This window comes from Hippoglossus stenolepis, chromosome 8 (assembly GCF_022539355.2).
Source record: "Hippoglossus stenolepis isolate QCI-W04-F060 chromosome 8, HSTE1.2, whole genome shotgun sequence".
NCBI classification, from domain to species: domain Eukaryota; kingdom Metazoa; phylum Chordata; class Actinopteri; order Pleuronectiformes; family Pleuronectidae; genus Hippoglossus; species Hippoglossus stenolepis.
The window spans coordinates 107,000-133,683 of record NC_061490.1 but is presented as its reverse complement, the minus strand read 5'-3'; the positions used below and the strand labels follow the sequence as shown (position 1 = coordinate 133,683).

The 26,684-nt window shown below is 40.1% G+C and overlaps 1 protein-coding gene across 2 annotated transcripts; it reads left to right on the top strand.

Moving 5' to 3' along the window:
- On the top strand, positions 1 to 26,069 carry ppp1r35 (protein phosphatase 1, regulatory subunit 35). Of its 2 annotated transcripts, none has more exons than XM_035163754.2 (6): positions 1 to 217; positions 1,051 to 1,174; positions 12,049 to 12,106; positions 22,210 to 22,325; positions 22,405 to 22,495; positions 25,644 to 26,069. In XM_035163754.2, the coding sequence occupies exons 2-6, from the start codon at positions 1,127 to 1,129 to the stop codon at positions 25,940 to 25,942; spliced, it is 612 nt and encodes a 203-aa protein (XP_035019645.1). In that variant the 5' UTR covers positions 1 to 217; positions 1,051 to 1,126; the 3' UTR covers positions 25,943 to 26,069. The 2 variants fall into 2 exon arrangements, with proteins under 2 accessions (XP_035019645.1, XP_035019644.1); XM_035163753.2 differs by having other exon boundaries at positions 8 to 217; positions 994 to 1,174.
- Positions 26,070 to 26,684: the final 615 nt, after the last annotated feature.

Sequence of the window (26,684 nt, the reverse complement as noted above, 5' to 3'; positions counted from 1 at the left end):
GTTTGTCAACCGCCATTAAATATCACAAGAAGAAGAAGAAGAAGAAGAAGAAGAAGAAAAACTCGAGAGAAGTTGCATTCGCGAAACACTGGAATAATTAAAACGTTTTTCATCGTCTAGAGAGAGATAAAAAGAGAGGGTGGGTCCCTCGCATACCGTCTGTGATCAATCTCTCGTGATCTCTCGCTGCTGAGGGTCGTTGACCGGGCTGCACCAGGTGACTCAGATAAAGACACGCTAACTAGAGAACATGAACGAGCCTTTTCTTTTATCTCTGTTATAAGGGATTAAAATCATTGTGCCATAAATTCTTCATGGGATTTATATTGTTGGATTAAGTACTGGTTAGACTACTGCCACGAATACTATTATTTGAATCCCTAATCCCCTATCAAAGATAGCAGAAAAGGCTCGTTCTTGTTCTCAGGGAGGGAATTTATTCATGGTGAATTTTTGTTTATATATTGTTACGTATATTTAACGCAGTTTAACAGAAACGCGGCCAGGGGCATGTACGCTATCGCATATGTTGAATAAACTGACCTCTTTGGATAAAGTTTTGCGGGGAAAAAAACTGATCCTCTAAACCCCAGAGCCGCTTCACTACGATTACCGCAAACGAGGCGGCTGGCTTGACCGCAGTTGATAAATCGGACTACCTGCCCGAATTATCAACCCACATTAACTCTCAAGCGGGGTAAGGTCATGTAACAAGTTGACTCCCTACGGTTAAAGCAGATAGTTCGCTGTTTAAGTCAGTGGGGAAGCTGTTTTCTTTAAGAACAAATGAGTACATCATTTTGTATATGTAATCTCTTTATTTCCCTATGTCTTGTGTGCGGTGATCCTAGAGTGACTGAAAATCGTTGTTTCTATTAGTTATTTACTAGGCCGTGAGAGTAATGATGTTTACAGCAGAGGCTCAAACATTTTCTTTAAAGGAGCACTAAACTGAATAATTATACAGGTTACTATTTATGGTGTTCTTATCAGAATGAGGACCTCCTTTCTCCCATCTCCTCCACATCCTGCACCCCTTCTGATGTCCAGCTCTTCTCTAAGTGGCTGTGCAGAACTCGACCTGTCTGTCACACTCAGCCCCACCCCCAACACTGGCCACTCAGAGATGAAGCCCAGCCCCCCAGGACTGACCAGAGGAAAGAAGAAGGAACAGGTGACAATTTTATCCTTTAGTCCTTATATTGCTCTTTTCAGACATGATCTGCAGGTATACTCTGGAGAATTGGCTATGGAGTTTACACGCAGTTTGCTTTTCACACATGCACAACGCAGCGGGAGGTTCTCTGCACAGACACGTTTACAACAGTAACAAATCCTTCGCATTATTCAGGCGAGAGGTGGAGCAGCTGGCTGCAGCAGGCAGAGACAGCAAGTAACGTATTAACTCCACTGCGGAGATCACTTGATCATGTTTACAGCACCCCAACACGGTCTCAGACCTGGTCTCAGTTCAGCACAAAGCTCCATGATCACAGCTCTAAATCTAAATCAGCTGATCAATCAGTCATCATCATGAGATAGGGAATCTTCGTGGTAAACACTCCCATATGCCTGAAATTCTACAACAGGAACTTTCTTACTCAAACTTTCTTTGTTCTCATATTGTTGACTTATACATAAGCCATGTACTGACGCTTGTCTTACTTTCCACAAGGATTGCAGAGCTTACAGTTGGGGTTCTGAGCATATCTACAAGTGTTTGTGTGTAAACATTTGTATATGTTGTGCCATAATGCATCAAACGTGATACCATAAAATGGTGTGCCTTTCGGCATTCAATAAATTTGGTTATCAAGATAAAAATATTAAATATTAATATTTTATTATTAATATTAAATTATAACTTTAATTGATTAAAGTTACCTCGGGGCACCACCCTTCAAAGGAAGGGAAAAGATAGCCAATTTATTGATTAAGTCTCATAAAGGTTCTAACTACAAATTTGGAACTCTGATTAACAATTAAATTAATAACTATAACCAAAATTACCATATAGATAGTTAGCTAAGTTGAAAGATATAGAGTTCTTGACAGTGTAGAGGTTGGCAAAATTCACTTATGCAACATTAATGAAAAAACATTTGTGAAAGAAAAACATTTATTATGAATATAATAAAGTATAAAAACACAAATTACTAACGGTCTAATTGCTAAACAAAGATAGGTATGTGTGTGTGTGTCTGTGTGAGTCAGCGTGCTTTCAAAATGGTGGCTGGCCAAAGAGATAACACCCTTCCCCCACCTATTGGAATGTTTACGACCTGTAGAGATAATGAGGTGAAGAGTTATGCGTGTGTCTGTGTGTGTGCCAAATTAGAGGAAGTTGCTAGATGTATGCAAGGAAGGACTGAAGAGCATAACTAGCATTAACTTTCTCAACAACTTGTTACCACAATATCACAACACAAATCAAACTTATAAACATCATACAGAATCGAATAAACAGTCTTGCTTAGCCTAGTATAATTATTAAGCCCAGTTGTGTTACCCGTCCTTTGGAAAGGGGAAAAAGGAAGTTGCTGTGCAGTTCGAAGTCCTGTGAAGTCTTCTGGCTGGTTGTGGCTCCCGCCTTAGTGGTTCTGTTGAGTTCAGTTGCTGTTTGAAGTTCTTACAGCAGGACATTGAGTCGCTGCTTGAAGGGTTGGCAGAGCTTGGAGTGCGAAGAGGTTTCCTTGGTAAGATGAGCTGGAAGCTGCACCTTGGTGCTCCTCTCAAAGAGTTGGATGGGAAGATGAAGATGTGAGCTGGAGAAGAGGCTCGACAGCCTTCCCTCCTGTGGAAGGATCGTAGGAAGAGGATGAAGAGGCTCGACCGCCTTCTCTCCTTGGAGGGAGTGTAGAAAGAGGACAGAAGAGGGGGAGAACCTGACTTTATATTGGCCCGGTGACCTCACAGGTCATGGGGTCCAGAGTGACCAATGGGAGTTGAAACCTGTGTCCCTGGGGGGGGTTTTACACCTCTGATGCCCCCTGGGAGACTGAGTTCCTTGCTCTGGTTTTTGATGGCCCCTGGGAGACTGAGTCTTGGAGGAACATGCGGCTTCAGGCCTTGACTGAACATGTAGGCCGAAGTGTGGTTTCACAAAGAACCATGGCCCAACACCAAATAGTCATGTTTAGTTTCCTTTAGGTTTTGTGAGATGTGGAATAATTGAATCAACATTTGGATTGAGAGTTTGTGCTTTTGATTTTCCTTTTACCAGGTATGAGTTCATTGCATTTGAACACTTTGATATGAATTTCTTTCAATTTAGGACGCTCTGGGATTAGAAAAATAATTTCTATCTCGCCATTAAAGCTGCTTAGTCAGCTTCTGCTTTAAGACATGCAGAAGAAGTGGTGGAAACAGCAGACTTTCCTCCAGTGGCATAGTTGTGTGTTGTCATTAGTCTGCTTCCCACATTTGACATACTGTTGCTTGGTTTTGTCATCCTGCTCATTAGCTGGCATGATTATGGATGCATCCTGTGTTGGAAATTGAGGTTCATCCATTGTATGACAGAAAAGCATTCCTTCATTTATTGCAGCAGAATTGGATTGTCCAAGGGCTTCTATGTTGCAGCTCCTCAGAGTTTGACATCCATGTGAAATGCATCACTGTATTTTGCAATGCTGGAAAACCATTGATTTGTGTCTCCTTTTCTCCTCCTCAGGGAGTGAAAGAATCAACATGTGATGCAACTTGGTGGCATTTTCATAAAATGTAGTTATATTCTCAAAGTGGGATTGCACATGTGAGACATTTTCCTTTTCATCAGAGTTTTCATATCTGGTATGAGTGCTTTTATTTTATTCACCATGATTTGATGAATCATGGTGAAGCTTTTCTATTTTAATTTCACAGGCCTTATCCGGGAGTTTAATATCTCCTTTCCCTCACTCCATTTCAGGCCTTGCAACACCAGTATTTATTTGACTCATTTTCCTTCATTCATTTATTTCCGGTTTGATTTTTTTTTCCAAAACCTTGTGCATCAAAACAAATCCACAGACAGAGAAACATCCAGCAAACGTTATTCCCACAGAGCAGCAGATCAGCAGCAAACTCAGAGACAGAGTGATGATTCACATTTCACCTTGATTAAGCGATTAATGTGCAGAGTGATTCAATCCTTAATCAATCCAGCACTTGTCCCCAATGAACAAACGGCAATCAATATGCGGCCTGCATTCCTTCCATATAGGGCTTTATTTGCGCACATCCATCTGTAAGGTTACCTTATTGTGATTTGCTTTAACACCGTATCTGAAGGGTTTGACAGCCAGCCCTTACCTCTGTGATTTAACCCCGATGTTTGCTTACTGTCTGATCATCTACATTCAATTGATCCTTTATCCGTTGCGCTGTCTGATGCTTCTTTGATGGCTGTTTTTTGTTGACAAAAATGTAGTGACTTCAAGAAAAAAAAAAGTGTCACTGAGGTAGGGCCTAATAATTTGAATTACGCGCTGATCCAAAAATCACTGCAATCCAAATGCATTTCAACTTTTTTTTAAAGAAAAAGATGATCAACTTATTTAAACATGCACAAATTCATAGATCAAAGCAATCAAACAGAAAATAGCATAGCGTAAGGTTGCGTAGCGAAGTTTAGCGGTCAACAAAAAATACAGCGTCCCCACTCACCCTCTGTCCCCCCCACACACACACTCAAAAAAGAATTACTCCTAAAACATTGACTTTATGTAATTCAATTACATGTAAATTTGCCATGTAATTTTATTACATATGTGATGTAAAGAGATACATTTACGCAATGTTTTTCTATCATGTTCAATCAGTGTAAATACATTAAATAACTTAAGTCAGATTTGATAAAATTTTGTTGTAAATGTAAACTTCTAGTTATTACATATAAAGTTAAGGGTAATTTCTACATAAACAAAGTATTATACATAAAACCAATGCATTTCAAATTGGTTATTCCATCTCCTGTAATAGATCACAAAGCAACACATACAAGCACAGTGCTGCGAACTTTATTGCCAGATCCATTTAAATACAAACATGGCCAATAGTAAAAACCTCAAAATTAGTTCCATCAGCAATTCAAAAGACAAGGTATACGTCACCAAGACCAGAAAATGCCAAGAAACATGGGCAATGGCAAAATTAAACACATTACCCAAACTACAAAGTGCACAAGGTTTTCCATTGTACAGTAAACCCAACATTACTTACAGAACTTTAAGTAATGAACTGTGAAATGAACTGTGAAATGAACTGTATAAACTGCATGGATTTGTATCTTTATCTGACAAACATGAAACTGTTTTAAATGTTTAAAATTCAACAACTTGCAACTTTTAGGAACATGAATTTCAGTTGACATTTTACAATTAAGAAAGGCTTTCCAGTACATTATAAAAATCTGGAATAAAAGCACATGGCCCAGTTATGTATTGTACCACAAACTTCACTGGATAGGCATAGGCACAAGACTGAATTATCAATCTTTGATGTAAGAATCGTTACATCAAGGATTCAACCAAAAAATACATCTAAACTAATAACACACCCTTTGGAAGAATCAGTTTTCGGGGTTGCACTATTCTCCTCAAAACTAATTGGCAAAAGGTAGAACCAAATAAGAAAACTACTAACCATTTTAAACAAATTAACTATTGAGTCGTAATTCCAAGGATGCACTCTTAATAGCATCACTATGAGAGAGGCCAGTGTGAGCTCAGCTTATTGGCACCAGCATTCAAAATTGCACAATAAAGGCAAGGCATGGTAACATATGCAACAGTTAAGAGGTTTTAGGGTGTGAAATAACAGCAGTGGTGACAATCTCATGGACAGATGACAAAATCTGTGCACATCCTATATAACTGTCTGCTTTCCTCAATCTGGCTAAGCCCTCATGGAGGCAACACGCAGCAGCTCCAGGTGCTGGAGAAGGTGAGAGAAGAGAACAAATCCACATAAGCATGTAACGAGCTCTGCACACACCAATATTGACTGTGCAATATAAAACCATCTTGGATAAAATGGAAATGACATTACACAAAGGCATCTCCATTCCCACACACAGGAATTCCTTAGATGACATCATCAAATAACCCCTGATGATATTAATTTGTCCGTTGTAAACAGCCTTCCGTTTCCAGACTGAATTTTGCTGAGGTATCTCAATCGTCACTTAGTAGCATTTTAAGTGATAATTCAAGGACATTTTTATTTTGAAGGTCTTGAACTTCTATGTGCCTTGAGATAATGTATATTATAATTTGGCGCTCAACAAATAAAATTGAATTGATTAGTAAAAACTCAATTTATCTAAATACAAAACGGCTTTAATAGACAAAATACTTTAATTTACTAATGCATTGACCAAATGTATGAAAAGACCATGAAATTGACACCCTTTCATCCTCATTTATTTTCATAAATATAATCTTTAACTATACCAGTTGAGATATAGTTTATAATAAAGTATATGAGACTGTTCATATTGAAATGTAACAGTTTGGGCTTTTGTTAAATTGTTTATTGGCCTATAATTGATAGGTCACTTCCAACAATTTCTAGCAACAAAATTGCTAGAAATTTTGGATATATATATTGGATATATATATATTGTGTGTGTGTGTGTGTGTGTGTGTGTGTGTGTGTGTGTGTGTGTGTGTGTGTGTGTGTGTGTGTGTGTGTGTGTGTGTGTGTGTGTGTGTGTGTGTGTGTGTGTGTGTGTGTGTTCTGCTGGCTGCATATGGAACGAGGTAGGTCCTCTGCTTTGGAAGCTACGCCGCGATGAAGTCAGGCATATTTCACAACCAGTGTCACTACGATAACCGGGGTCGAAGCGGGGCTTCTAGCTAGTGTTGCCTTTGCTAGCAGGCCATGATGCAGATCAGAAGGATAAGGGTATTTGCAGCATTGATTAGAATAAACACTTTGTAGCATAATGGAAGGTAAATGAATTGATGGATTATTGTCAGTAATGGTTGAGTATCTGAGGAGAAATATTGTATATCAAGCAGTCTTGTTGTAATCATAGTCCATGGTCAGCAGCCACCACGATCATGATCCACCATCACGATCGGATGCCACTATAGTCCACAGTCATTGTCCACTGCCGCCATCAGGATCTGCCATCAGCTGCCACCTCGATCGTGGTCCACCACCACTATCAGATGCCAACACGATCATCACATACAGGATCTGCCATTATTATCACGATCAGACAGCACGATACTAAATCCGCCATACACGATCCACCATCATAATCCACGATGTGGCCGCAGCCGCGGCCCTGGATCGGCGTACGATAAGGCAAAGGGACTCCAGGGAAGAAGTCAAGTCAGTAACATGTATTGATGAGATATTAATTTCTTTGATGTGATAAGGAGGGAGAAGAGGAAGGAGAAGCTGGGAAGAGAAGCTCCGTGTGTCATGTGTCCCCCGACATTCTAGACCAGGGGTCGGCAACCTTTTTGACAATAAGTGCCAATGTAAAATTTTCTTGTTAATTAGTGTGCCATATCAACATTTTTTTATATTAAGTTTTATTATTGAACCACATTAATATTTCCAACAGACATGTCATTTTATTCCATCCATAATGGCTATATATAGAACAACACTTTAAAGAAACATGTTTATCTCATTATGATTGCAATAATAAGTTTGTCATTAACCCCACCAACCACACTCATATTCAGAATTGCAAAAGCTTGCTTCAAAGACTTTGAGAGAGTTGGCTTGATTTCCATACCTGGACACGGCACGTTTGATCGATTCTCCCTTGTCTGCCTGATCCTTGAAACTTCTTTCGTGTCTTGTCTCAAAGTGGCGCCTAACACTGGACGTTCGGCACACATTTTCAAAACATAACGTGCACAAAGCACGGCCCTTATGAAAAACAAAGCCATAGTCTTCTGCCCATGAGGGCTGAAATGCCTGTGCCTTCGGTTTTTTAGACAGCGGGGTTGCCATCATCAATACACCTGAACGGCTGCACTTCACGGAGATTCATGTGGGAATATGCAAGTAGCGCCGGCTGGGAGGCTTCTTCTTCTTCTTCTTATTATTTAATGGTGATTGGCATCCAGCCTATGGCGCATTACTGGCACCTAGTGGCTGGGAGGTGTTAACATCAATCAATCTAAATAATACAGGCTGCGTGACGGCAAAACCTTTGAACATTTCTTTAATAAGTGTGCCAATGACTATGGCGCAGCGTGCCATCATTGGCACACGTGCCTTAGGTTGCTGACCCCTGTTCAGAGAAGAGGGAGAAGCTGGGAAGAGAAGCTCCGTGTGTCATGTGTCCCCCGACCTTCTAGACCTATAGCAGCATAACTAAGAGCAGGTCCAAGACAAGCCTGGACCGGCTCTAACTATAAGCTTTATCGTAAAGGAAGGTTTTAAGGCTACTCTTAAACATACAGATGGTGTCTGTGTGACACTTCTGTACAAAACTGGGACTCTAACAATCCAGAGATCATACACGGGAAGGCAGTCAGAGAAACCAACCAAGTCCATTCAGGGAAAAAGCACAAAATCCAAAGTCCGTAATCCAGGCAGAGTCAAAAACCAGAGCCCTGTGGAACACCGTGGTTAACTTTGACTCATCATTAATTTGCATGAATTAGAATCGATCTGAAAAATAGGATTTAAACCAGTTTAGGGCGGTTCCTTTAATGCTAATTAACTGTTCTAGTCTCTGTAATAAAATGTCATGGTCAATAGTTTCGAATGCTGCACTAAGATCTAACAGAACGTGGACAGACACAAATCCCTGATCCCTGAATACTTGCCGGTGCTGACTCCTCCTAGTTCCTGGCTAACCAATAAATGGGCAAAGAAGAGGAGCGTGAGTGAAGACTGACAGCTGAGACACGCCCGCAGAGATCAACGTTACCTGGTTAGCTCAGGCTAGGAAGCTAGGCTACATGCTACCCGCATATGCTAACTGTCTAGCGCTGAGGTGTTGTTGCTTCCGGATGGTCGCGGTCTTTACAACGAACTCACTAGAGGTAAGTAACCTTGAAACTATACAAGAACAAAACCTATTGCTTTATCTATTATCATAATCATATGCTTACATGCCTCAAGTTGTTTTTAATATGTAATTGTTGTAAGTTACCGTTTATTTAACACGTCTAATGAACAGATTGAAGCAAGTTAACTACACTACTACAGAGTCGTGTGTTTGGTTGTCACTTGACTGTAATTTTAATAAGTTAATATCAATACGCTACATGTGTAAGTTGCATGTGATAGTAACTATATGTTTCACAAATGTTCTGATACAGGCTGGTATAACAACCATTACTATTACCACCTCGTTTATTTAGCCTGTTATGGAATTTACAGTGAATTAGACAGTTTAGATATGATTTATAATCTCCACACACCACTGTTGTAAACAGTTCTCATATTTATTATATAATTATGTTTTCACACAGAGAAATGGAGGGACTTGATGTGGGCTGTTATCAACAGCTCTGTGGGAGATTATCACCTTGAATATTACAGATGAGGTAGAAAGACATTTTATCTATTTGTACAATGTTTTATTTCATTTAGCTGACGCTTTTATCCAAAGCGACTTACAATATGTGAATTCAACCATGAGGGTACAAACCCAGAGCCCAGTACATCAGTTCTGTCTGAAATCTGTGGTGCTTCCACCTGCTGAACACAGAATAAACTGTAAGAACCAGTCTTGGCTGGAACATACACAACATAAAACATCCTTTTGTAGTGAGTTTCTTCTTTTCATTAGATGAAGCACTGCAGCACCTGATGTCCTCAGCATCCACTGTGGCAGCAGCAACATGGTGGAGATCGGCAGCTTCAGGCTGGTCAACATGAGGACGACCTGCACCAGCTTCATCTGCACAACACTTCATGTTTACCTCCCTTAACTAAAGATGGCCTGCAAATGTTTAGAGTTGGCAGTCATTGCTAAGTGTCATGGATAATATTGAGTCAATTTCTATATTCATTATGGTTGTTAAAAACAATGAACACGGTTATCACAACCATGTTCATTCTTTACTTTCTGATTTGATACACTTTATATATAAACCCAGTGTTTTATTTTTCTTCTTTGCCATAAGAGACAGAACACGATCAGCACAGCTGTGTCCTTAAGGCTCGTCCGTCCCTAATAAAATGACAGGAAACATAAAAGTATGGCATTATTGTAGAGGAAGTGTTACTTATGAAAAAAGTTTGTATCCTTATTTTCTGTGGGTAGTCAACTATGTATTTGAATATGGTTTTGGATTAAACAGTGCACTACCAAGACAATGAATGTACAGTATGGAGTTCTTCCACATTAATAGTATTGCGTATATAATTTAATGCATTATGTATTATGTGCAATACTTTGCTTTGATTGTAAGTTATGAAAACAGGTCTGTACCTGGAGTCAGTGTTGAAGTGATGACTCTGTGTTCAGTCTGGTTGGATTCCAGTTGTCTCATGTTGGACATCCACAGGTGCAGGCTGTCTGACTCACCTAGAGTTACATTCAACACAAATACACAAAGTTCAGCTCAACGAGTTTCCCACTGCAGCAGCTGCACTGTTTTTTCTTGAACAATAATCTAATGACATTAATACTAAGGTTACTAACAATAACGTAGTCAAGTCAAATGGGTTGGCGAGTGAAACAACTATACATAACATTAGATATTTAACGTGGTGGAGCTTATTCTCCAAACACACACAGTCGCCTTCAGTTTAAAAGATTCATCCTCATGAACTCTAACACTTCTCTCTGCTGTGTGGACCGGTTCATGTCGGTGTGGGTTCAATAACTCCCGTATGGTCCCGTTAGCATCACCATTATTGCTGGTATCTTGCCTGCAGGCTAGCGGAGCTAAGCTAACAAGGCAGGTACAGAGACACCGATACCTGCTCATCACTATTAACACATAAATAAAATACTAAACTTTACTTACCACAGAAACTGGAGCGCAGACGTCTTTAACTTCTCCGTCAAGAGAACAAGCCGAACATCAAACCGTATTATTCATCCGATATGTGAGTGAAACTTCTCCACAGACTCAGGTCTTGTTCAGTGAGGGGGGTTAGCCTGTTAGCTCAGGTGAAGCCGAGCAGGCAACAGGCTAGGAGCTGGAGTCGCGAGCTAACTGTGACGTCACCTGTCCATCAAGTGATAATTATTCATAATTTCAAACCTCTATATAATTTAAACGAGTGAGTTAGAAAAAAATGCACCCCCCTCAGAGTTGTCATGAAGGAAGAACTTAGTGATTGAGACTAAAACCGTTTTTTGAACCAGGCTGAACAGGTTTAATTCTGCTCTAAAGTCGGGCTTTTTAACATGGGAGTCAATGGGAATTGACTCCTTCTTGGAGCCAGCCTCAAGTGGCCACCCAGTGAACTGCAGCTTTTTGCCTAACCCTAACCCAGCCCACGCTAGGAGTTGTTGCATAATGGGCCATGCACTGTATTTCTCAGAGGAAGAGTGCAAATTTAATCGTTCCAAGAAATTTTAAGAGTGAAATGTTACACTGTGGCACCAAAGGCTTGTTGACAATGCATTGCCTCGTGAGTAAATTAAAAAAGTGTTTCTCTCACATGTGCTTACAAATTATAATTTGAAATATGATTGAGATGCAATGACACAAAAAATAAGTGAAAACATTTCGGATACTTAAATTATAGCCTACACATGCACTCCATTTGATATTTGCCGTTACTCATTAATTATGAATTAAGATATTTTCTGTAAAGCACTTTGGCATTGTACATGTATGATGCTACCGTGTTAAGTATTTACTGAATTCTTACAATAATTTCAGCAGCAACAATCAGGATAAAATATAAAAAAATTCTATTAAGGGCTAATTATTATTTCTCATCATTACAATTTCTCTCAAATGCTAAGGCACACTAAATGAAAATGGGATCCAATTGATCTTCGTCACATTATTGGATTCATACATTTTTTACCCCCTCTTTCAAAACGGTGAATGTCTGTGTGTGAGTGAGAAATTATATCATCCTGCAGTCCTGATGCGTGTCTCTTCTTTTGTTCTTAAGGTGTGTTTTGGAGAGCCAGTGGTCGTCAGAGATGCCCCACAGAAGCAGCCCATCAGAGGTCAGTTGTGGAGGAGAGGATGTTACCATGGTAATGTTAGAGGTAAAATTGACCTGGGCTGGGCCAGAAAAAAGCCTGGACCCTGCTCCAACATTGTGTACAAGTACTGCTCTTTCAGAGCTTACTCGAGTCAAAAAAAGCACTCATAGAAAAGCCACTGGAGTCATCCAAAGTACATTGCAAGTTGAGTTTATTTGGTTCTATCAGAAAACAACACAATAAACACGAGCCTATCCAGTCAGACTGAAGAAGTGAGGGAAAACATCATATTTTATGCACTGCGCTCAAAAACTCATGAAAGTTTGCAGAAAATTCAAAAGTGGGGAAAATGTACATATTCTGGAGTAATTTGAAATGGGCGTGGCAAGCCCCTGAGTTTGCTTTCACCGATCTTCACAAAATCGGTACACACGTATATCATGACCTACGAACAAAAAAGTCTCAAGGAACATTATGTAAAATGCAACAGGATGTTGGCCACTGATTCACTGGGAAACAGGACTTTTTTTTAACTCCACTGTGCATTGTCTTATCAGCCCCAAAATTCTGTCACATGATCAGAGTCCAGGCCTAAACAGCTCCATATGTCAATAGCGAGTCAGGGTCATAGCGCCACCTACTGATTACTGTAAAAATTAAGTTGTTGTAACTCACTGTACATCGTCCAATTGGCCCCAAATCGCTCATGCTTCATCAGAGCCCCAATCTGAACAGATCTATTAGTATGTATATAGTGATAGCGCCACCTACTGGCAACAGGAAGTAAACCTTGTTTTACAACTTAAATTAGATTTACATAAAATTTTCACGTGTGGTCTGCAGTTAATGGTGTGGACTGCAATATGTGATTAGTGGGCGTGGTACGGCGTTGCGTGACAGACACAAGAAGTGAAGCTTTTCGCCCGGTCCCCGACTGCTCTCTCCCGCGGCCGCATCAGGTCCTGAGTTCGCAAGTGCTCGGGCCCGCTCACACATTACACATTGTTTGTGTAGCATTACTTTCAAGATTATTTTAGCATGCATGTTTGTTTTTTTGCATGCTGTCAGTACAAGCTGCCATAGCTGCCAGCCAATGACACAGTTCTCAGAAACGTTTGCGCTGGCTTTAAAAGGCACTTTGTTTATGTGCATGGATGTTAGATATTGTTGTTTTTGTTTCTGTCCCTCGTTTTAGAAGCCGTGTAATTTTACTTGATAGTATTGTTAAAGCTGGCCTTTATCTTGTTGCCATTAGTGCTTTAGACAAAACTAAACTTGTGTATATATCTGTGCAAATCAAATTCACCAGTTTATTGTTCTTTAGTAGCATACAAACATGACCCACATAAATACTAAAATAAACAATATGTGCTTTGCTCATCTATCTGCTCCCTGTAGACCAGACATGTCAAACTCATCTTCCGGCCCATGGTACAATTATATCCGGCCCGCGATAAAAAGCTCCATAGGCCATGCCACGGTGCGCAATGCCCGACTAGACACACACTGATTGAACAAGCACTCCTCTCCACTCCACTCATTCGCAGAGTATTTGATGATATTAAATTATTTTTCCAGTGTTCCAGAGATCCCAGTGCCTGCCCTGTCAAGTTCACCCACACGCTCTTCTCAGTGATAAAGATTAACAAAAACCCACATAGGAGTCGTCTCACTGATGCACACCTTCACTCCATCTTGAGGGTTTCCACAGCACAGAACCTAACCCCAAACATTAATGAACTGGCAGCCAAGAAAAGATGCCAAACATCTGGCGATGGCACATGAACATAAAAGAAGAATGAAGCCTACGAAAATATGTTTTCTTTTTGCACTTTATCCAATATCCTGTCTATCATGTTGACCCTGTTGTAGACCCTCGACGTAGTCCCAGTTTAAAATGTTGTCCCTCTCTGTGATTGAGTTTGACACCACTGCTGTAGACAATGCTGGTACTATGCCTTCAGATGGTACAGTATGTGAGCTGGTGCTAGGGTTTCCTTGGAAGAAACGTTTGTGTTGTCATCCCTTCATGTAAATGGTAAATGGTTTTGTATTTATATAGCGCTTTTCTAGTCTTGATGACCACTCAAAGCTCTTTACAGTACAGTTTTTACATTCACCCATTCACACACACATTCATACAGTGCATCTATTAGCAGCACTTTCTTGTTCTATGAGGGGCAATTCGGGGTTCAGCATCTTGCCCAAGGACACTTCGGCATGCAGATGGGGAAGACTGGGGATCGAACTGCCGACCTTCAGGTTGGAGGACGACCTCTCTACCCCTCAGCCACACCGTGGGGTGCTGCGCATAAAAGAAAGTGTCCAGACACTGCTGGGCAGTATGTTCACACCCCCTTTGACTGAGATACGATGTATTCCAAGCATAGACTGTATATAAAGATGGTCTCGACCGTCCCATCGAACTTAACTAGAGGTAAGTTACCCTGAAACTATACAACAACAAAATATATATTGCTTTATCTATTCTCATAATCAAACTAAATTTGCTTACATGCGTCAAGTATTTCTTAATATGTAATTGTGGTAATTTACCATTTTTCAAAACGTCTAATAAACTTGAATCAAGTTAACTACCTCAGTCTAAGTTTTCACATCACTATAGTAAAAAGTCGTGAGTTTGGTTGTCACTTGATTGTAATTTTAATAAGTTAATATTAATAAGCTACATGTGTAAGTTGCATGTGATAGTAACTATATTTTTCACAAATGTTTTGAGACAGGCTTGTATAACAATCATTACTATAACCACTCACAGTGAATTAGACTCAGTGCCGATGTGTAATATATGACTCTTTAATATATGACTCTTTACACTTTATCTGTTTTCACACTGAGAGAAATCGAAGGACTTGATATAGACTGTTATCTACAACACTGTGAGAGATGATCACTTTGAATATTACAGATGAGGTAGAATGACATTTTATATATATGTACAATATGTTTATTTCTTTCAGTACATCAGTTCCTGCTGAGGTCATCTGTAGTGCTTCCACCTGCTGAGCACAGAAAAAAATGCAAGTACCAGTCTTGGCTGCTTGATTTAACAGCTAATATTTCCTGCCAAAAAAGGATTTAAAGACTCTTTATTCTGAGGTGTTGCTCCTTTGTTCCATGTTATCCTACAGATGTGAAATAGTGATTTAAGCATAAAACATCCTTTTATAGTGAGCTGTCTTTTCATTAGATGAAGCACTGCAGCACCTGATGTCCTCAGCATTGCCTGTGGCAGCAGCAACATGGTGGAGATCTGCAGCTTCAGGCTGGTCAACATGAGGACATCCTGCACCAGCTTCCATTGCACAACACTTCATGTTTTTCTCCCTCTACTAAAGATGACCTGCAACTGCTTACAGTTGGCAGTCATTGCTCATCGATTATATTCATTATGTTGGTAAAAAATTATATAATGTCTTTAGCCAAAACACTGTTATCACAACAATGTTCATATTTTACTTTCTGATTTGATACACTATAAAAATAACGGTGTTTTATTTTTCTTTGTTGCCATAAAAGACAGAACACGGTCAGCACAGCTGTGTCCTTCAGGCCCTTCCGTACCTAATAAAATGACAGGAAACATAAAAGTATGGCACTATTGCAGAGTAACTGGCTGTTACTTATAAACAAAGTTTGTGTCCAACAATGTATTTGAATATGGTTTTGGATTAAAAAGTGTCCTATCAAGACAATGGATGTGCACTATGGAGTTCTTCCACATTAAAATTATTGCATATACATTGTATAATGAAATGCATTATGTATTATGTGCAATACTTTGCTTTGATTGTTGGTAAGTTATGAAAACAGGTCTGTACCTGGAGTCAGTGTTGAAGTGATGACTCCTCAAGTTGGATTTCCATGGATGCAGGCTGTCTGAGTAATCTAGAGGAAAACTCAACACAAACATACAATTAGGTCCGGAAATATTTGGACAGCGACACAATTTTCAAAATTTTGGCCCTGTATGCTACCACAATATATTTGAAATCAAATAATCAAGATGCTATTGAAGTGCAGACTTTCAGCTTTAATTTGAGGGTATTTACAACAAAATGGGAGGAAGGGTTTAGGAATTGCAACAATTTTCATACATAGTCCCCTCCTTTCAAGGGACCTAAAGTAATTGGACAAATGAATATATCATAAATAAAATCCTCATTCTTAATACTTTGTTGAGAATCCTTTGCAAGCGATGACTGCCTGAAGTCTGGAACCCATGGACATCACCAAACGCTGGGTTTCCTCCTTTGTGATGCTTTGCCAGGCCTTGACTGCAGCTGTCTTCAGTTGTTGTTTGCCACCACCATGTTTTACAGATGATGTGGTGTGTTTCGGATCATGAGCCGTTCCGAGCCTCTATACTTTTCTCTTCCCATCATTCTTGTACAGGTTGATCTGAGTTTGATCTTTCCAAAGAATGCTGTTCCAGAACTGGGCTGGCTTTTTTAGATGTGTTTTGTCAAACTCTAATCTGGCCTTTCTATTCTAGAGGCTTGTGAATGGTTTGCACCTTGTGGTGAACCCTCTGTATTTGCTCTCGTGAAGTCTTCTCTTTATGGTACACTTGGATAATGATACGCCTACTTCATAGAGAGTCTTCTTCACTTCACTAGATGTTGTGAAGGGGTTCTTCTTTACCATGGAAAGGATCCTGTGATCATAAACCGCTGTTGTCTTCCGTGGACATCCAGGCCTTTTGTGTTGCTGAGCTGACGAGTGCGTTCCTTTTTTCTCAGAATGTACCAAACTGTTGATTTGGCCACTCCGAATGTTTCTGCTATCTTTCTGATGGATTTTTTTTAGTGGTGCACCGATGTATCGGCCGTATATCAGTAGCGGCCGATATTCGCCTCGTTTACTGCCATCGGCGTATCGGTAATAAACGACTTTCACGATAACATTGGCCGATGTTCATTGGTATGTTTTCTGCAGCCTGCCAATCTGGCATCCAGATTATGGTACACTGACGTCGGGTTTACACCGGGCACTGAAGCGCCGCGCAGCGCAGCGCCAAGGAAAGCCAGGCACCTCCCATCCACCCCCCTGTTAAACCTTTGTGCGGTCACATGGGCTGCGATGCGCCACGCCACGCCAGCGCCCTTCACCGATGGTTTCGGCGTGCGAGCGAGCGTATCACGCCAGGAAACAGACTGAAAAATGATTTAAAACTATATAAATTACATATTTTATATGATATAAATGATCAAATATGCATCCCATACTTTGTATTCCCCTTCTGTTGTCCTGGAGTTTTAATTTCGCCCGCGAATACCTGTGTGCCCCATGCACAAGCGTGGACAGTGAGCGGACTCTTCAGCACTGTGGCTCACATTTTGGATGAGAAGAGAAATAGACTGGCCCCTGACAAGGCAGAGATGCTCGTCTTTGTAAAGAAAAACATGCATCTTACTAGGAAGTAGAGGCCCACTATAAGGGAAGGCTTTTTTTTGTGTCTATTTAGTTTTGTTAAAGACTGAGGCCCATGTTCAACTCCGCCAGCCTACTGCAATGGATACACAAGAAGGTGTATTGTGTATGAAAAATACAAGAGGTGAAACTGTGAAAGATAGCCCTATTTGACTTTGTATTTATTTTATTTTTTATACTTATTTAATTTTATGTTGCTTTTCTAGTCACTTTTAAATTATTTAATTTAATTTGTTTAACAAAATATTTTTATTGGGCTGTTATTTAATTTAACAAATATAATATTTGTATTGGTCTACTCTGTTACTGTAAGTACAGAAAGTAACATTTTTGTCATTGAGTAGGTAGTTGTATGGCAGGCAGTTTTCATCGAAAAATATTTTTGTTTTATTTGTTGTAATCAGAGCCTCCTATTGTGTTGTGTTGCACAGCAGGCTAGTAGTAGCACTGCATCTTGACTTGAATTTATATGGCATTCCCTAAGGGTTTATGCTAGTGTTTTGTAAGGCTGCATTGCAAGCATCTGTTTACAGTTGAGATGATGTCTTGAGTAGGCCTGGTGATACTGTTAAATGTTTGGCTGAATAGGTGTCTATGTCCATCCATGGCATCTAAAGTTACACTTGTCACTTTTTCTGTTTTTCATATTATTCAATTAATAAACAAATATCGGTATCGGCTAGATTGTTGTTTTAAATATCGGTATCGGCCAAGAATTTCCATATCGGTGCATCCCTAATTTTTTTCTTTTTTCGCAGCCTAAGGATGGCCTGTTTCAATTGCATTGAGAGCTCCTTTGACCGCATGTTGTGGATTCGCAGCAACAGCTTCCAAATGAAAATGCCACACCTAAAATCAACTCCAGACCTTTTACCTGCTTAATTGATGATGCAATAACAAGGGAATAGCCCACACCTGCTCATGAAACAGCTTTTGAGTCAATTACTTTAGGTCCCTTGAAAGGAGGGGACTATGTATGAAAATTGTTGCAATTCCTAAACCCTTTCTCCAATTTTGATATAAATATCATCAAATTAAAACTGAAAGTCTGCACTTCAATAGCATCTTGATTATTGCATTTCAAATCCATTGTGGTATCATACAGGGCCAAAATTATGAAATGTGCGTCACTGTCCAAATATTTCCGGACCTAAGTGTAAATATGTAAAGTCATACTTGTGTCGGTTTAACTCCTCTACAGACCTTTACATGCTAAAAATAAAAGTTTATTACTTCAAAGTTCATCAGATCATAATCACTTCAGCTTAGGAAATAGGTGAACATCAGCCTCAGATTCTCTCTGTCTTTTAGTAAAGTTACACTTCCTATTATTTATTTCGATGCAACAAAAAAACGTAATTTTGCATGTTCACGTATTTAACACATGAATGACGGATTCAATAAGCTCTGCTTAAGATATACGATGTGAAAACTGAATGTAGCAGACAAGTTTAGTTTTCACTGTTTCACACTATGTTGCTGCTTGATGCCAAGCAATGGCTTGCTCCATGTTAGCTCTGTCATGTGGAAAACCTCATCAAGCACACATGCTGTCCGGTTGAGGACAAAGCCTGTGAAATTTAAAAAAAAAATTTATTTAGTCCTTTGCTTTCTTTTTTTGTATTATTGTTTGAAATAAATATTCTACGTTTGCCCCTCCTTTACTGGTTTCATGGTGTGACCTCCATTTTTGGCTTTTGGAAAGACTAGTTTGTACAACAGCTTCCCTTTCGATGTAGTCAATTGTGGATGTTTGGACTTCTAATTCAAGAGTATTGCAGCAAGGCATAACCTAAACCACAAGACAATGAGCCACAAAATAGTAGTAGCCACTACTAGTCACATTACTATCTATACACCAGTAAAAGTAATGAAATGGTTCAGATGAAATAGTGATAATGTACATGATATGAAAATGAGCATAGGTGAAATAATAGTAGAATAAGAAGTAACTTAAAATGAAAATAAATAAAAGTAGAACTACATAAGAATAATTAGACACAGAGCACACATTTATATGAGTAGCAGTACATCCATTAGCTATATGCTTCAACTACACTGCTCAAAAAAATAAAGGGAACTCTTAAATCAATTATTGAATTGTTCAAGTTGAAAATCTTTACTGATGCACATTGTATAAATTGTTGAGAACAAAATGATGAAACAACGTTCAATGGAAACCAAAATCATCAGCCGATTGAGGACTGGATTCAAAACCACACAGAAAACAAAATTAAAAATTAAAATCACAATGTGGTCTAATTTGCATGAAATTCCTAACGGCAACTCATAATCTGGCATCAATGCCAATTGGCATCAATGCCTTCATCATCCAGGAACTGCCTACACACTCTGGCCACATGTGTCCTGCACCAGGAGAAACCCAGATCTCACATTTGCTCTGAGTATTTCATCCTGGAGTGCCGGACTACCTGTGCAACCTGATTGGGCTGCAGGTATCGCCTCGTGCTACCGGTAGTGACAAGGACACTAACAGAACACAAAACTAGAGAAGAATCAGTCAGAAAGGATAAGGAGATAGCTATTGTCTGTGGCCACCACATGCCAAACATTCCCTTTTTAGGGGTTGTCTTGCTTTTGCCTCTACATTGTCACTTTCATTTGCACCAAAGCAGGTGAAATTGATTCACAATCACTTGTGCTTCCTAAATGAAAATATGAGGTCCCTGAAGTTTAACTGACTTGGTGTTATACTGTGACGATTAAGTTCCCTTAATTTTTTAGCAGAGTAGTTGTGCTATACTTGAGGTATTCGATTAAAATTCTACTTAGAAAAAATGTCCCCAAGCAAAGCTCTGAAGGATAAATCTGTTAAATCCAAAAATGTATAATGCAATAATCTGTTTTCATTTTGAACTGGAGGCGGTACTTTTTTTAAACAAGTACTGTAATAAAAGTAAATGCTCTTTTCTCATATCAAGTAAGTATGGCTGATAGGACTTGATTTTTCAATCCCTGTGGTAATTCGGAACTCTTGATGTTGGCAGCTGGAATGGAGAGGTGAAAATGGAAGGGCAGGTACATCATTTGGGTCATCAGGTGGGCACCCTGCTTCATAGATGTTTCGTTGATGAGCCCACAACATCTCAGGAGGGCTCAACAGGGATACCTGGCATCCCAGGTACACACCCGTCAGTTGGGTACCCTCCTGTATTCATCTTGCAGCCCAGTTGTTGTGGTTCCATCTGATCCAAAGCCAATTGCTGCTTTTTTCTGGTTTCACAAGGATCTGATTGCTTGATGGAGGGGGCGAGGTGGGTGTGAGGGGCCCTCACACCCATTTCAGTAGGCTGATTATTGATGTAGCCACAAGTCCCCTGCATTCCACTTCTACAGGGAAAATATGGGTGTTCCAGCCATTCTGTGCAGCTTTAGTTGCTCATTCTGAATACTTGGATTTTTTTTCTCTCATAGGCTACCTCGAGACAATCTTACCATGTTACTGTCAATTCCACAATATATGCCAGCTTGGCTGTTGTGGACCATACAACCATGTCTGGTCAGAGTGTTGTAACCATAATGTCTTGAGGGAACACAAGCTTATTTCCAAGTCCACCTCAATCTTCCCATCTCTAGCAGACTTCAGAATGCTAGCATCCTTTGATATAATGTGATGCTCTGGTACAAATTGTGTGAAGTGCATATATTATTATATTCCCTGACGATGTTTTTGGGAAAGAATTTGTGGTGGTTTGTCTCTGTTCCAATATTGCTGCCAACTGTCTTAGAACATGGTTGTGCCTCCAAGTGTAATGCGCTTGGGCTTGGCTCATAGTGCATCCTGTTGACAAGTGGCTCTGATGATAAAGCAAATCCGAGATCCCTCCATCTCCATTCTCTTCTCCAGGCTCTCCCAGTTAATCAACTGGTCCTGCTAGGCCATTAAGACAGCCTTGGTGTGTCGCTTTACCTCCTTCTGTCTTCTCACCTCCTCCACCACCTCCTTCAGCACAGCTGTTGCCTTGTGCCATTGTGGAGTTTTTGGGACAAGCCTAAGACCAGCTCTGCCATTTTGGACTTAGTAGACCACATCCTGAAGTGAAAAGCAGACTTGACTCTCTGAACAGTTTCAGAAGGAATCTACTTCCTGCCAGTTGCCACCAGGGGCACGCTGCGGCTCATTAAAAGCTTTGGTGCATTAAAATTCTTCCACAATACTTGCAAAAGGTAATTCCAATTTGCCGCTTCCATACAGCCCGTCAGGACTCAGGCACTTCGGACGTCCAAGCCACAGTTTCACATGTGCACTGATCTTTCCAGCTTTTCCAGTTTGTTGATGGGAATTTGGTGGGATTATTAATTGTTATCTCCAGGTTACCATTTGAACATACAAAAGTATGTTCGAAAAAGCAGATTTTCCAATATATATCCTTAAATAATGACAGACAGACTATCTTAAGCTCATATTAATCATAATTTAGATAATTTCATGGTTAAAATTATTCATCCTCTGAAGTCAGAAAAAATGGTCCTCTATATGGAAGTAAGGTAAAGATTTTTCTATTAAGTTGGGCTTTTTGTCTTCTCCTGGAGAATGTATTCTATTTATTTGTATTTTTTCCTCCGCATCAGACAGATTGTTTATGTGGTCATTGAATAATTGAACAATGAATAAAAGTTTTTCTTCCTCTCTTCTGCTTGGTATAAAGCCCTTTGGCAGTCAGCGGAGCCTCCCGCTGAAACATCAAATCAAGATCTTGACTGTCTGGAGATGGTGGAGTTAAACACGACTCTGGCTCTGAAAGCAGAGTTTCAGTCACTGCAGGTCAACACTGTTTATCACTAAATCATCACTGAGATCATTAACATGTTGTTACTATAGTAACATGTTTCTTGACCTGCAGGCTGTGGAGTTTAATTTCCAGAACGCCATCCAAGAGACTCTGTATAAGTCAGAGAGGACTAAGAACTTGATCAACGCAAGAGCTACTAAAGGTAATACACATGACCACACACAGGATGCTTCTCATTTGCCTTATTTCATGTCTTCTTGTAGGGCTGGGCAATGTGACTTCAGATCAATATCATGATTATTTCAAACTTTTACCTCGATTACGATTAATGAATGATTATTTTATGCCCCGGCTCCTGCTGCTGTATATTTTTTCAGAGTAACAGGTGCTGCCTTGACCAATGAGATAAGAGATGAGTGCCGGTATGTTAACTATCGCAATATATGGCACTCACCGGTGATAGGTAGCTAACAGTTAGCTAGCATGGCTGAGGCTCCATGAAAGAAGGTGAAAACATACAATTCCCATTCAGAATAAGAAGAGGAATTTATTTTTACCTTGGTGAAAGACAAGTGCATATGTATGTTGTGCCATCAAACACAAGCACTGTCTAAAAGAGGAAATCTGGAGCGGGACCACAACACCAACCACCAGAAATTCAAAGACTGCTACCCGACGAAGTGCGAAATCCGCAATCGCTTTTCACCAAACCTGAAAACTCACACTTTTTTTTATCAAATGAGTTGCAAAATGAATAGAAAATATAGTCAAGACATTGACAAGGTTAGAAATAATGATTTTTATTTGAAATATTAATTTTGTTCTTCAAACTTTGCTTTCGTCAAAGAATGCTCCATTTGCAGCAATTACAGCATTGCAGACCTTTGGCATTCTAGCTGTTAATTTGTTGAGGTAATCTGTAGAAATTTCACCCCACGCTTCCTGAAGCACCTCCCACAAGTTGGATTGGCTTGATGGGCACTTCTTGCATACCATACGGTCAAGCTGCTCCCACAACAGCTCAATGGGGTTGAGATCTGGTGACTGCGCTGGCCACTCCATTACAGACAGCATACCAGCTGCCTGCTTCTTCCCTAAATAGTTCTTGCATAATTTGGAGGTGTGCTTTGGGTCATTGTCCTGTTGTAGGAGGAAATTGGCTCCAATCAAGCGCTGTCCACAGGGTATGGCATGGCGTTGCAAAATGGAGTGATATCCTTCCTTATTTAAAATCCCTTTTACCTTGTACAAATCTCCCACTTTACCAGCACCAAAGCAGCCCCAGACCATCACATTACCTCCACCATGCTTGACAGATGGCGTCAGGCACTCTTCCAGCATCTTTTCACCTGTTCTGCGTCTCACAAATGTTCTTCTGTGTGATCCAAACACCTCAAACTTTGATTTGTCTGTCCATAACACTTTTCTCCAATCTTCCTCTGTCCAATGTCTGTGTTCTTTTGCCCATATCAATCTTTTCTTTTTATTGGCCAGTCTCAGATATGGCTTTTTCTTTGCCACTCTGCCTAGAAGGCCAGCATCCCGGAGTCGCCTCTTCACTGTAGACGTTGACACTGGCGTTTGCGGGTACCATTTAAAGAAGCTGCCAGTTGAGGACCTGTGAGGCGTCTATTTCTCAAACTAGAGACTCTAATATACTTGTCTTCTTGCTGAGTTGTGCACCGGGGCCTCCCACTTCTCTTTCTACTCTGGTTAGAGCCCGTTTGTGCTGTTCTCTGAAGGGAGTAGTACACACCGTTGTAGGAAATTTTCAGTTTCTTCGCAATTTCTCGCATGGAATAGCCTTCATTTCTAAGAACAAGAATAGACTGGCGAGTTTCACATGAAAGTTCTCTTTTTCTGGCCATTTTGAGAGTATAATCGAACACACAAATGTGATGCTCCAGATACTCAACTAGCTCAAAGGAAGGCCAGTTTTATAGCTTCTCTCACCAGCAAAACAGTTTTCAGCTTTGCTAACATCATTGCACAAGGGTTTTCAAGGGTTTTCTAATCATCCATTAGTCTTCTAAGGCGATTAGCAAACACAATGTACCATTAGAACACTGGAGTGATAGTTGCTGGAAATGGGCCTCTATACACCTATGGAGATATTTCATTAAAAACCAGACGTTTCCACCTAGAATAGTCATTTACCACATTAACAATGTATAGAGTGTATTTCTGATTAATGTTATCTTCATTGAAAAAAACAGTGCTTTTCTTTGAAAAATAAGTGACCCCAAACTTTTGAACGGTAGTGTATATTTGATAATTTATATAATATATCACTTATATCATTTAATAACGATTTTCAGTGTGTTCTCTGGCCCGATTCGCTCGCGGCGAGCAGACAAAATAGAACAGACCCCGAAACCATTGCTGCAGATCGCGAGCCGGCCGCAGATCACGACCTGGCCGCGGTGTTTCCCGGCGCTTCCCGGCGCTTCGCTGCCTTAGGCAACCGCCTATGTCGCCTATGCCAGGAGCCGCCCCTGGCCGACTGTCCTGCTAAAACAGACATGAGGACAGTGTAACTTACCGTTCAGAAACATCCTGTTGTAACCGACTGTAAATATGTGGCTGGTCTTCTATAGCTGTATCCAAACAGAAAAACGTGACTTTCCGCTGTGTTTACCAGAGAGAATGCGCCAGAACTAGACCGGTGATAGGTCTGGTCGCGTGTCACTCAAAGTGCAGTCAGCCAATCAGAGGAGGGGCTCAAGTGGCAGGCAAAAACAGCCTGTTCTGTCTGCAGCTCCAGAGAGAGGCAGAAGAGAGGACATGGAAATACACATTGCAGCAGTTTTTTCGACTTTAAACCACTGATATATCATCTTAGGCGTACCAATACCTCAAATTAAATCCCAGAAAGGTGTAAAATATGGGCCCTTTAAGTATAAAATGTAAAAAAGAAAAACTAATTTTCAAACAATAGAATTCACAAACATCCTCTTACTTAATTAATTTTTATTTAAGTTCCTGCTTTTCCATGTTTCTTTAGGTTTCTCCACAACAGACCAGGCAAATGGTAAACAAGGACAACAACTGGCTATGGCACACAATGAACTTCAGCAGCACTGAAAAAAGAAAAATAATAGCAATTTCTGTCTATGACACAATTTGGTGATGAACACAATCTAAAATTCATTAAAAAATAATATCTTATTTGAGGACAGGGTGAGATTTCTGCTTTGACTCTTCTGACAGTTCCTCATCAGATATAATTTTGAACACTAATCAAAATTATAGCTTTACAACTTCTTTGTATTCACTCTGGGATTTCCTGAGTCCATGTACATTCTGCATTTAAGTTTCTAATCTCTCTGTCTCTCTTTCCCTCTCTCTAGTGGTAAATGTCTCTCGATCTCAGCCTCTCTTCACCTCTCTGGTTAGTGTCAACGTTCAGAAGGATCAGCTGATCAGCCTGGTGCTTCAGGACAGGCTGGCCACCCGTCCCCTCTGCCATGACAACACAGCAGCAGATGGTCCCTCCCGCTTCCTCTTCATGTCCTCTGACTTGCTCAGACAGAAGCCCTTCCCACCAGAGGAGGACAATGTAAAATTGAAGCCCAACCTATCATCAAGATCCATCCACTCACCCTTTGACCTCTGCAGAAGACAGAGACAATGGGAAGCCATGCCCTGACTAAGGAGAGCTCTGATCAGCTGGGGATAGTGAAGTTCTTACTGTTGTGATTTTCTAATGAGTATTAAAATTACTTAAATCTGTTTGATTTGAGTTAAGTTCTGTGCAATAAAACTTTTTACCATCACTCACACCTTCATTCTTCGATGTGCTGTGCTACAGGTCATGCAATGAAAAGGTTTTTGTGTAGATGTGGACCAAAATATGAAAGTGTAACTCAGTTGAAGTGGACAGAGGAATAACTACTGACAATCAGACCATAATAATAATAATAATAAAACTTTATCTATATAGCACTTTTCAAAAACAAGTTTACAACATGCTTAACAAACATAGAAACAGAAAAATGACATACATAAAGACATAAGAAATCTAGTTAAAAGTCACATGATAAAAATTTGTCTTTAAATAAGATTTAAAAGAGGACAATGAGGTCGCTTGTCTGATTCTGAGTGGAATGTTATTCCATAGTCGTGGAGCCCTTACTTAAAACGCTCTACTGCCCTCACTTTCACGCCTTACCCTGGGAACCGAAAGGAACAGTTGATGTGCAGATCTGAGATCACAAGCAGGTATGAACGGGATTAGAAGGTCAGTGATATAAGAGGGAGCAATGCCGGTAAGAGATTTAAAAACTATCAATAAAATTGTCTATTCTGAGCGTGACAGGTAGCCAGTGCAATGAGGCGAGAATGGGGGTGATGCAAAAGCATGAATAACAGTTTGTGCATCACTGAATGTG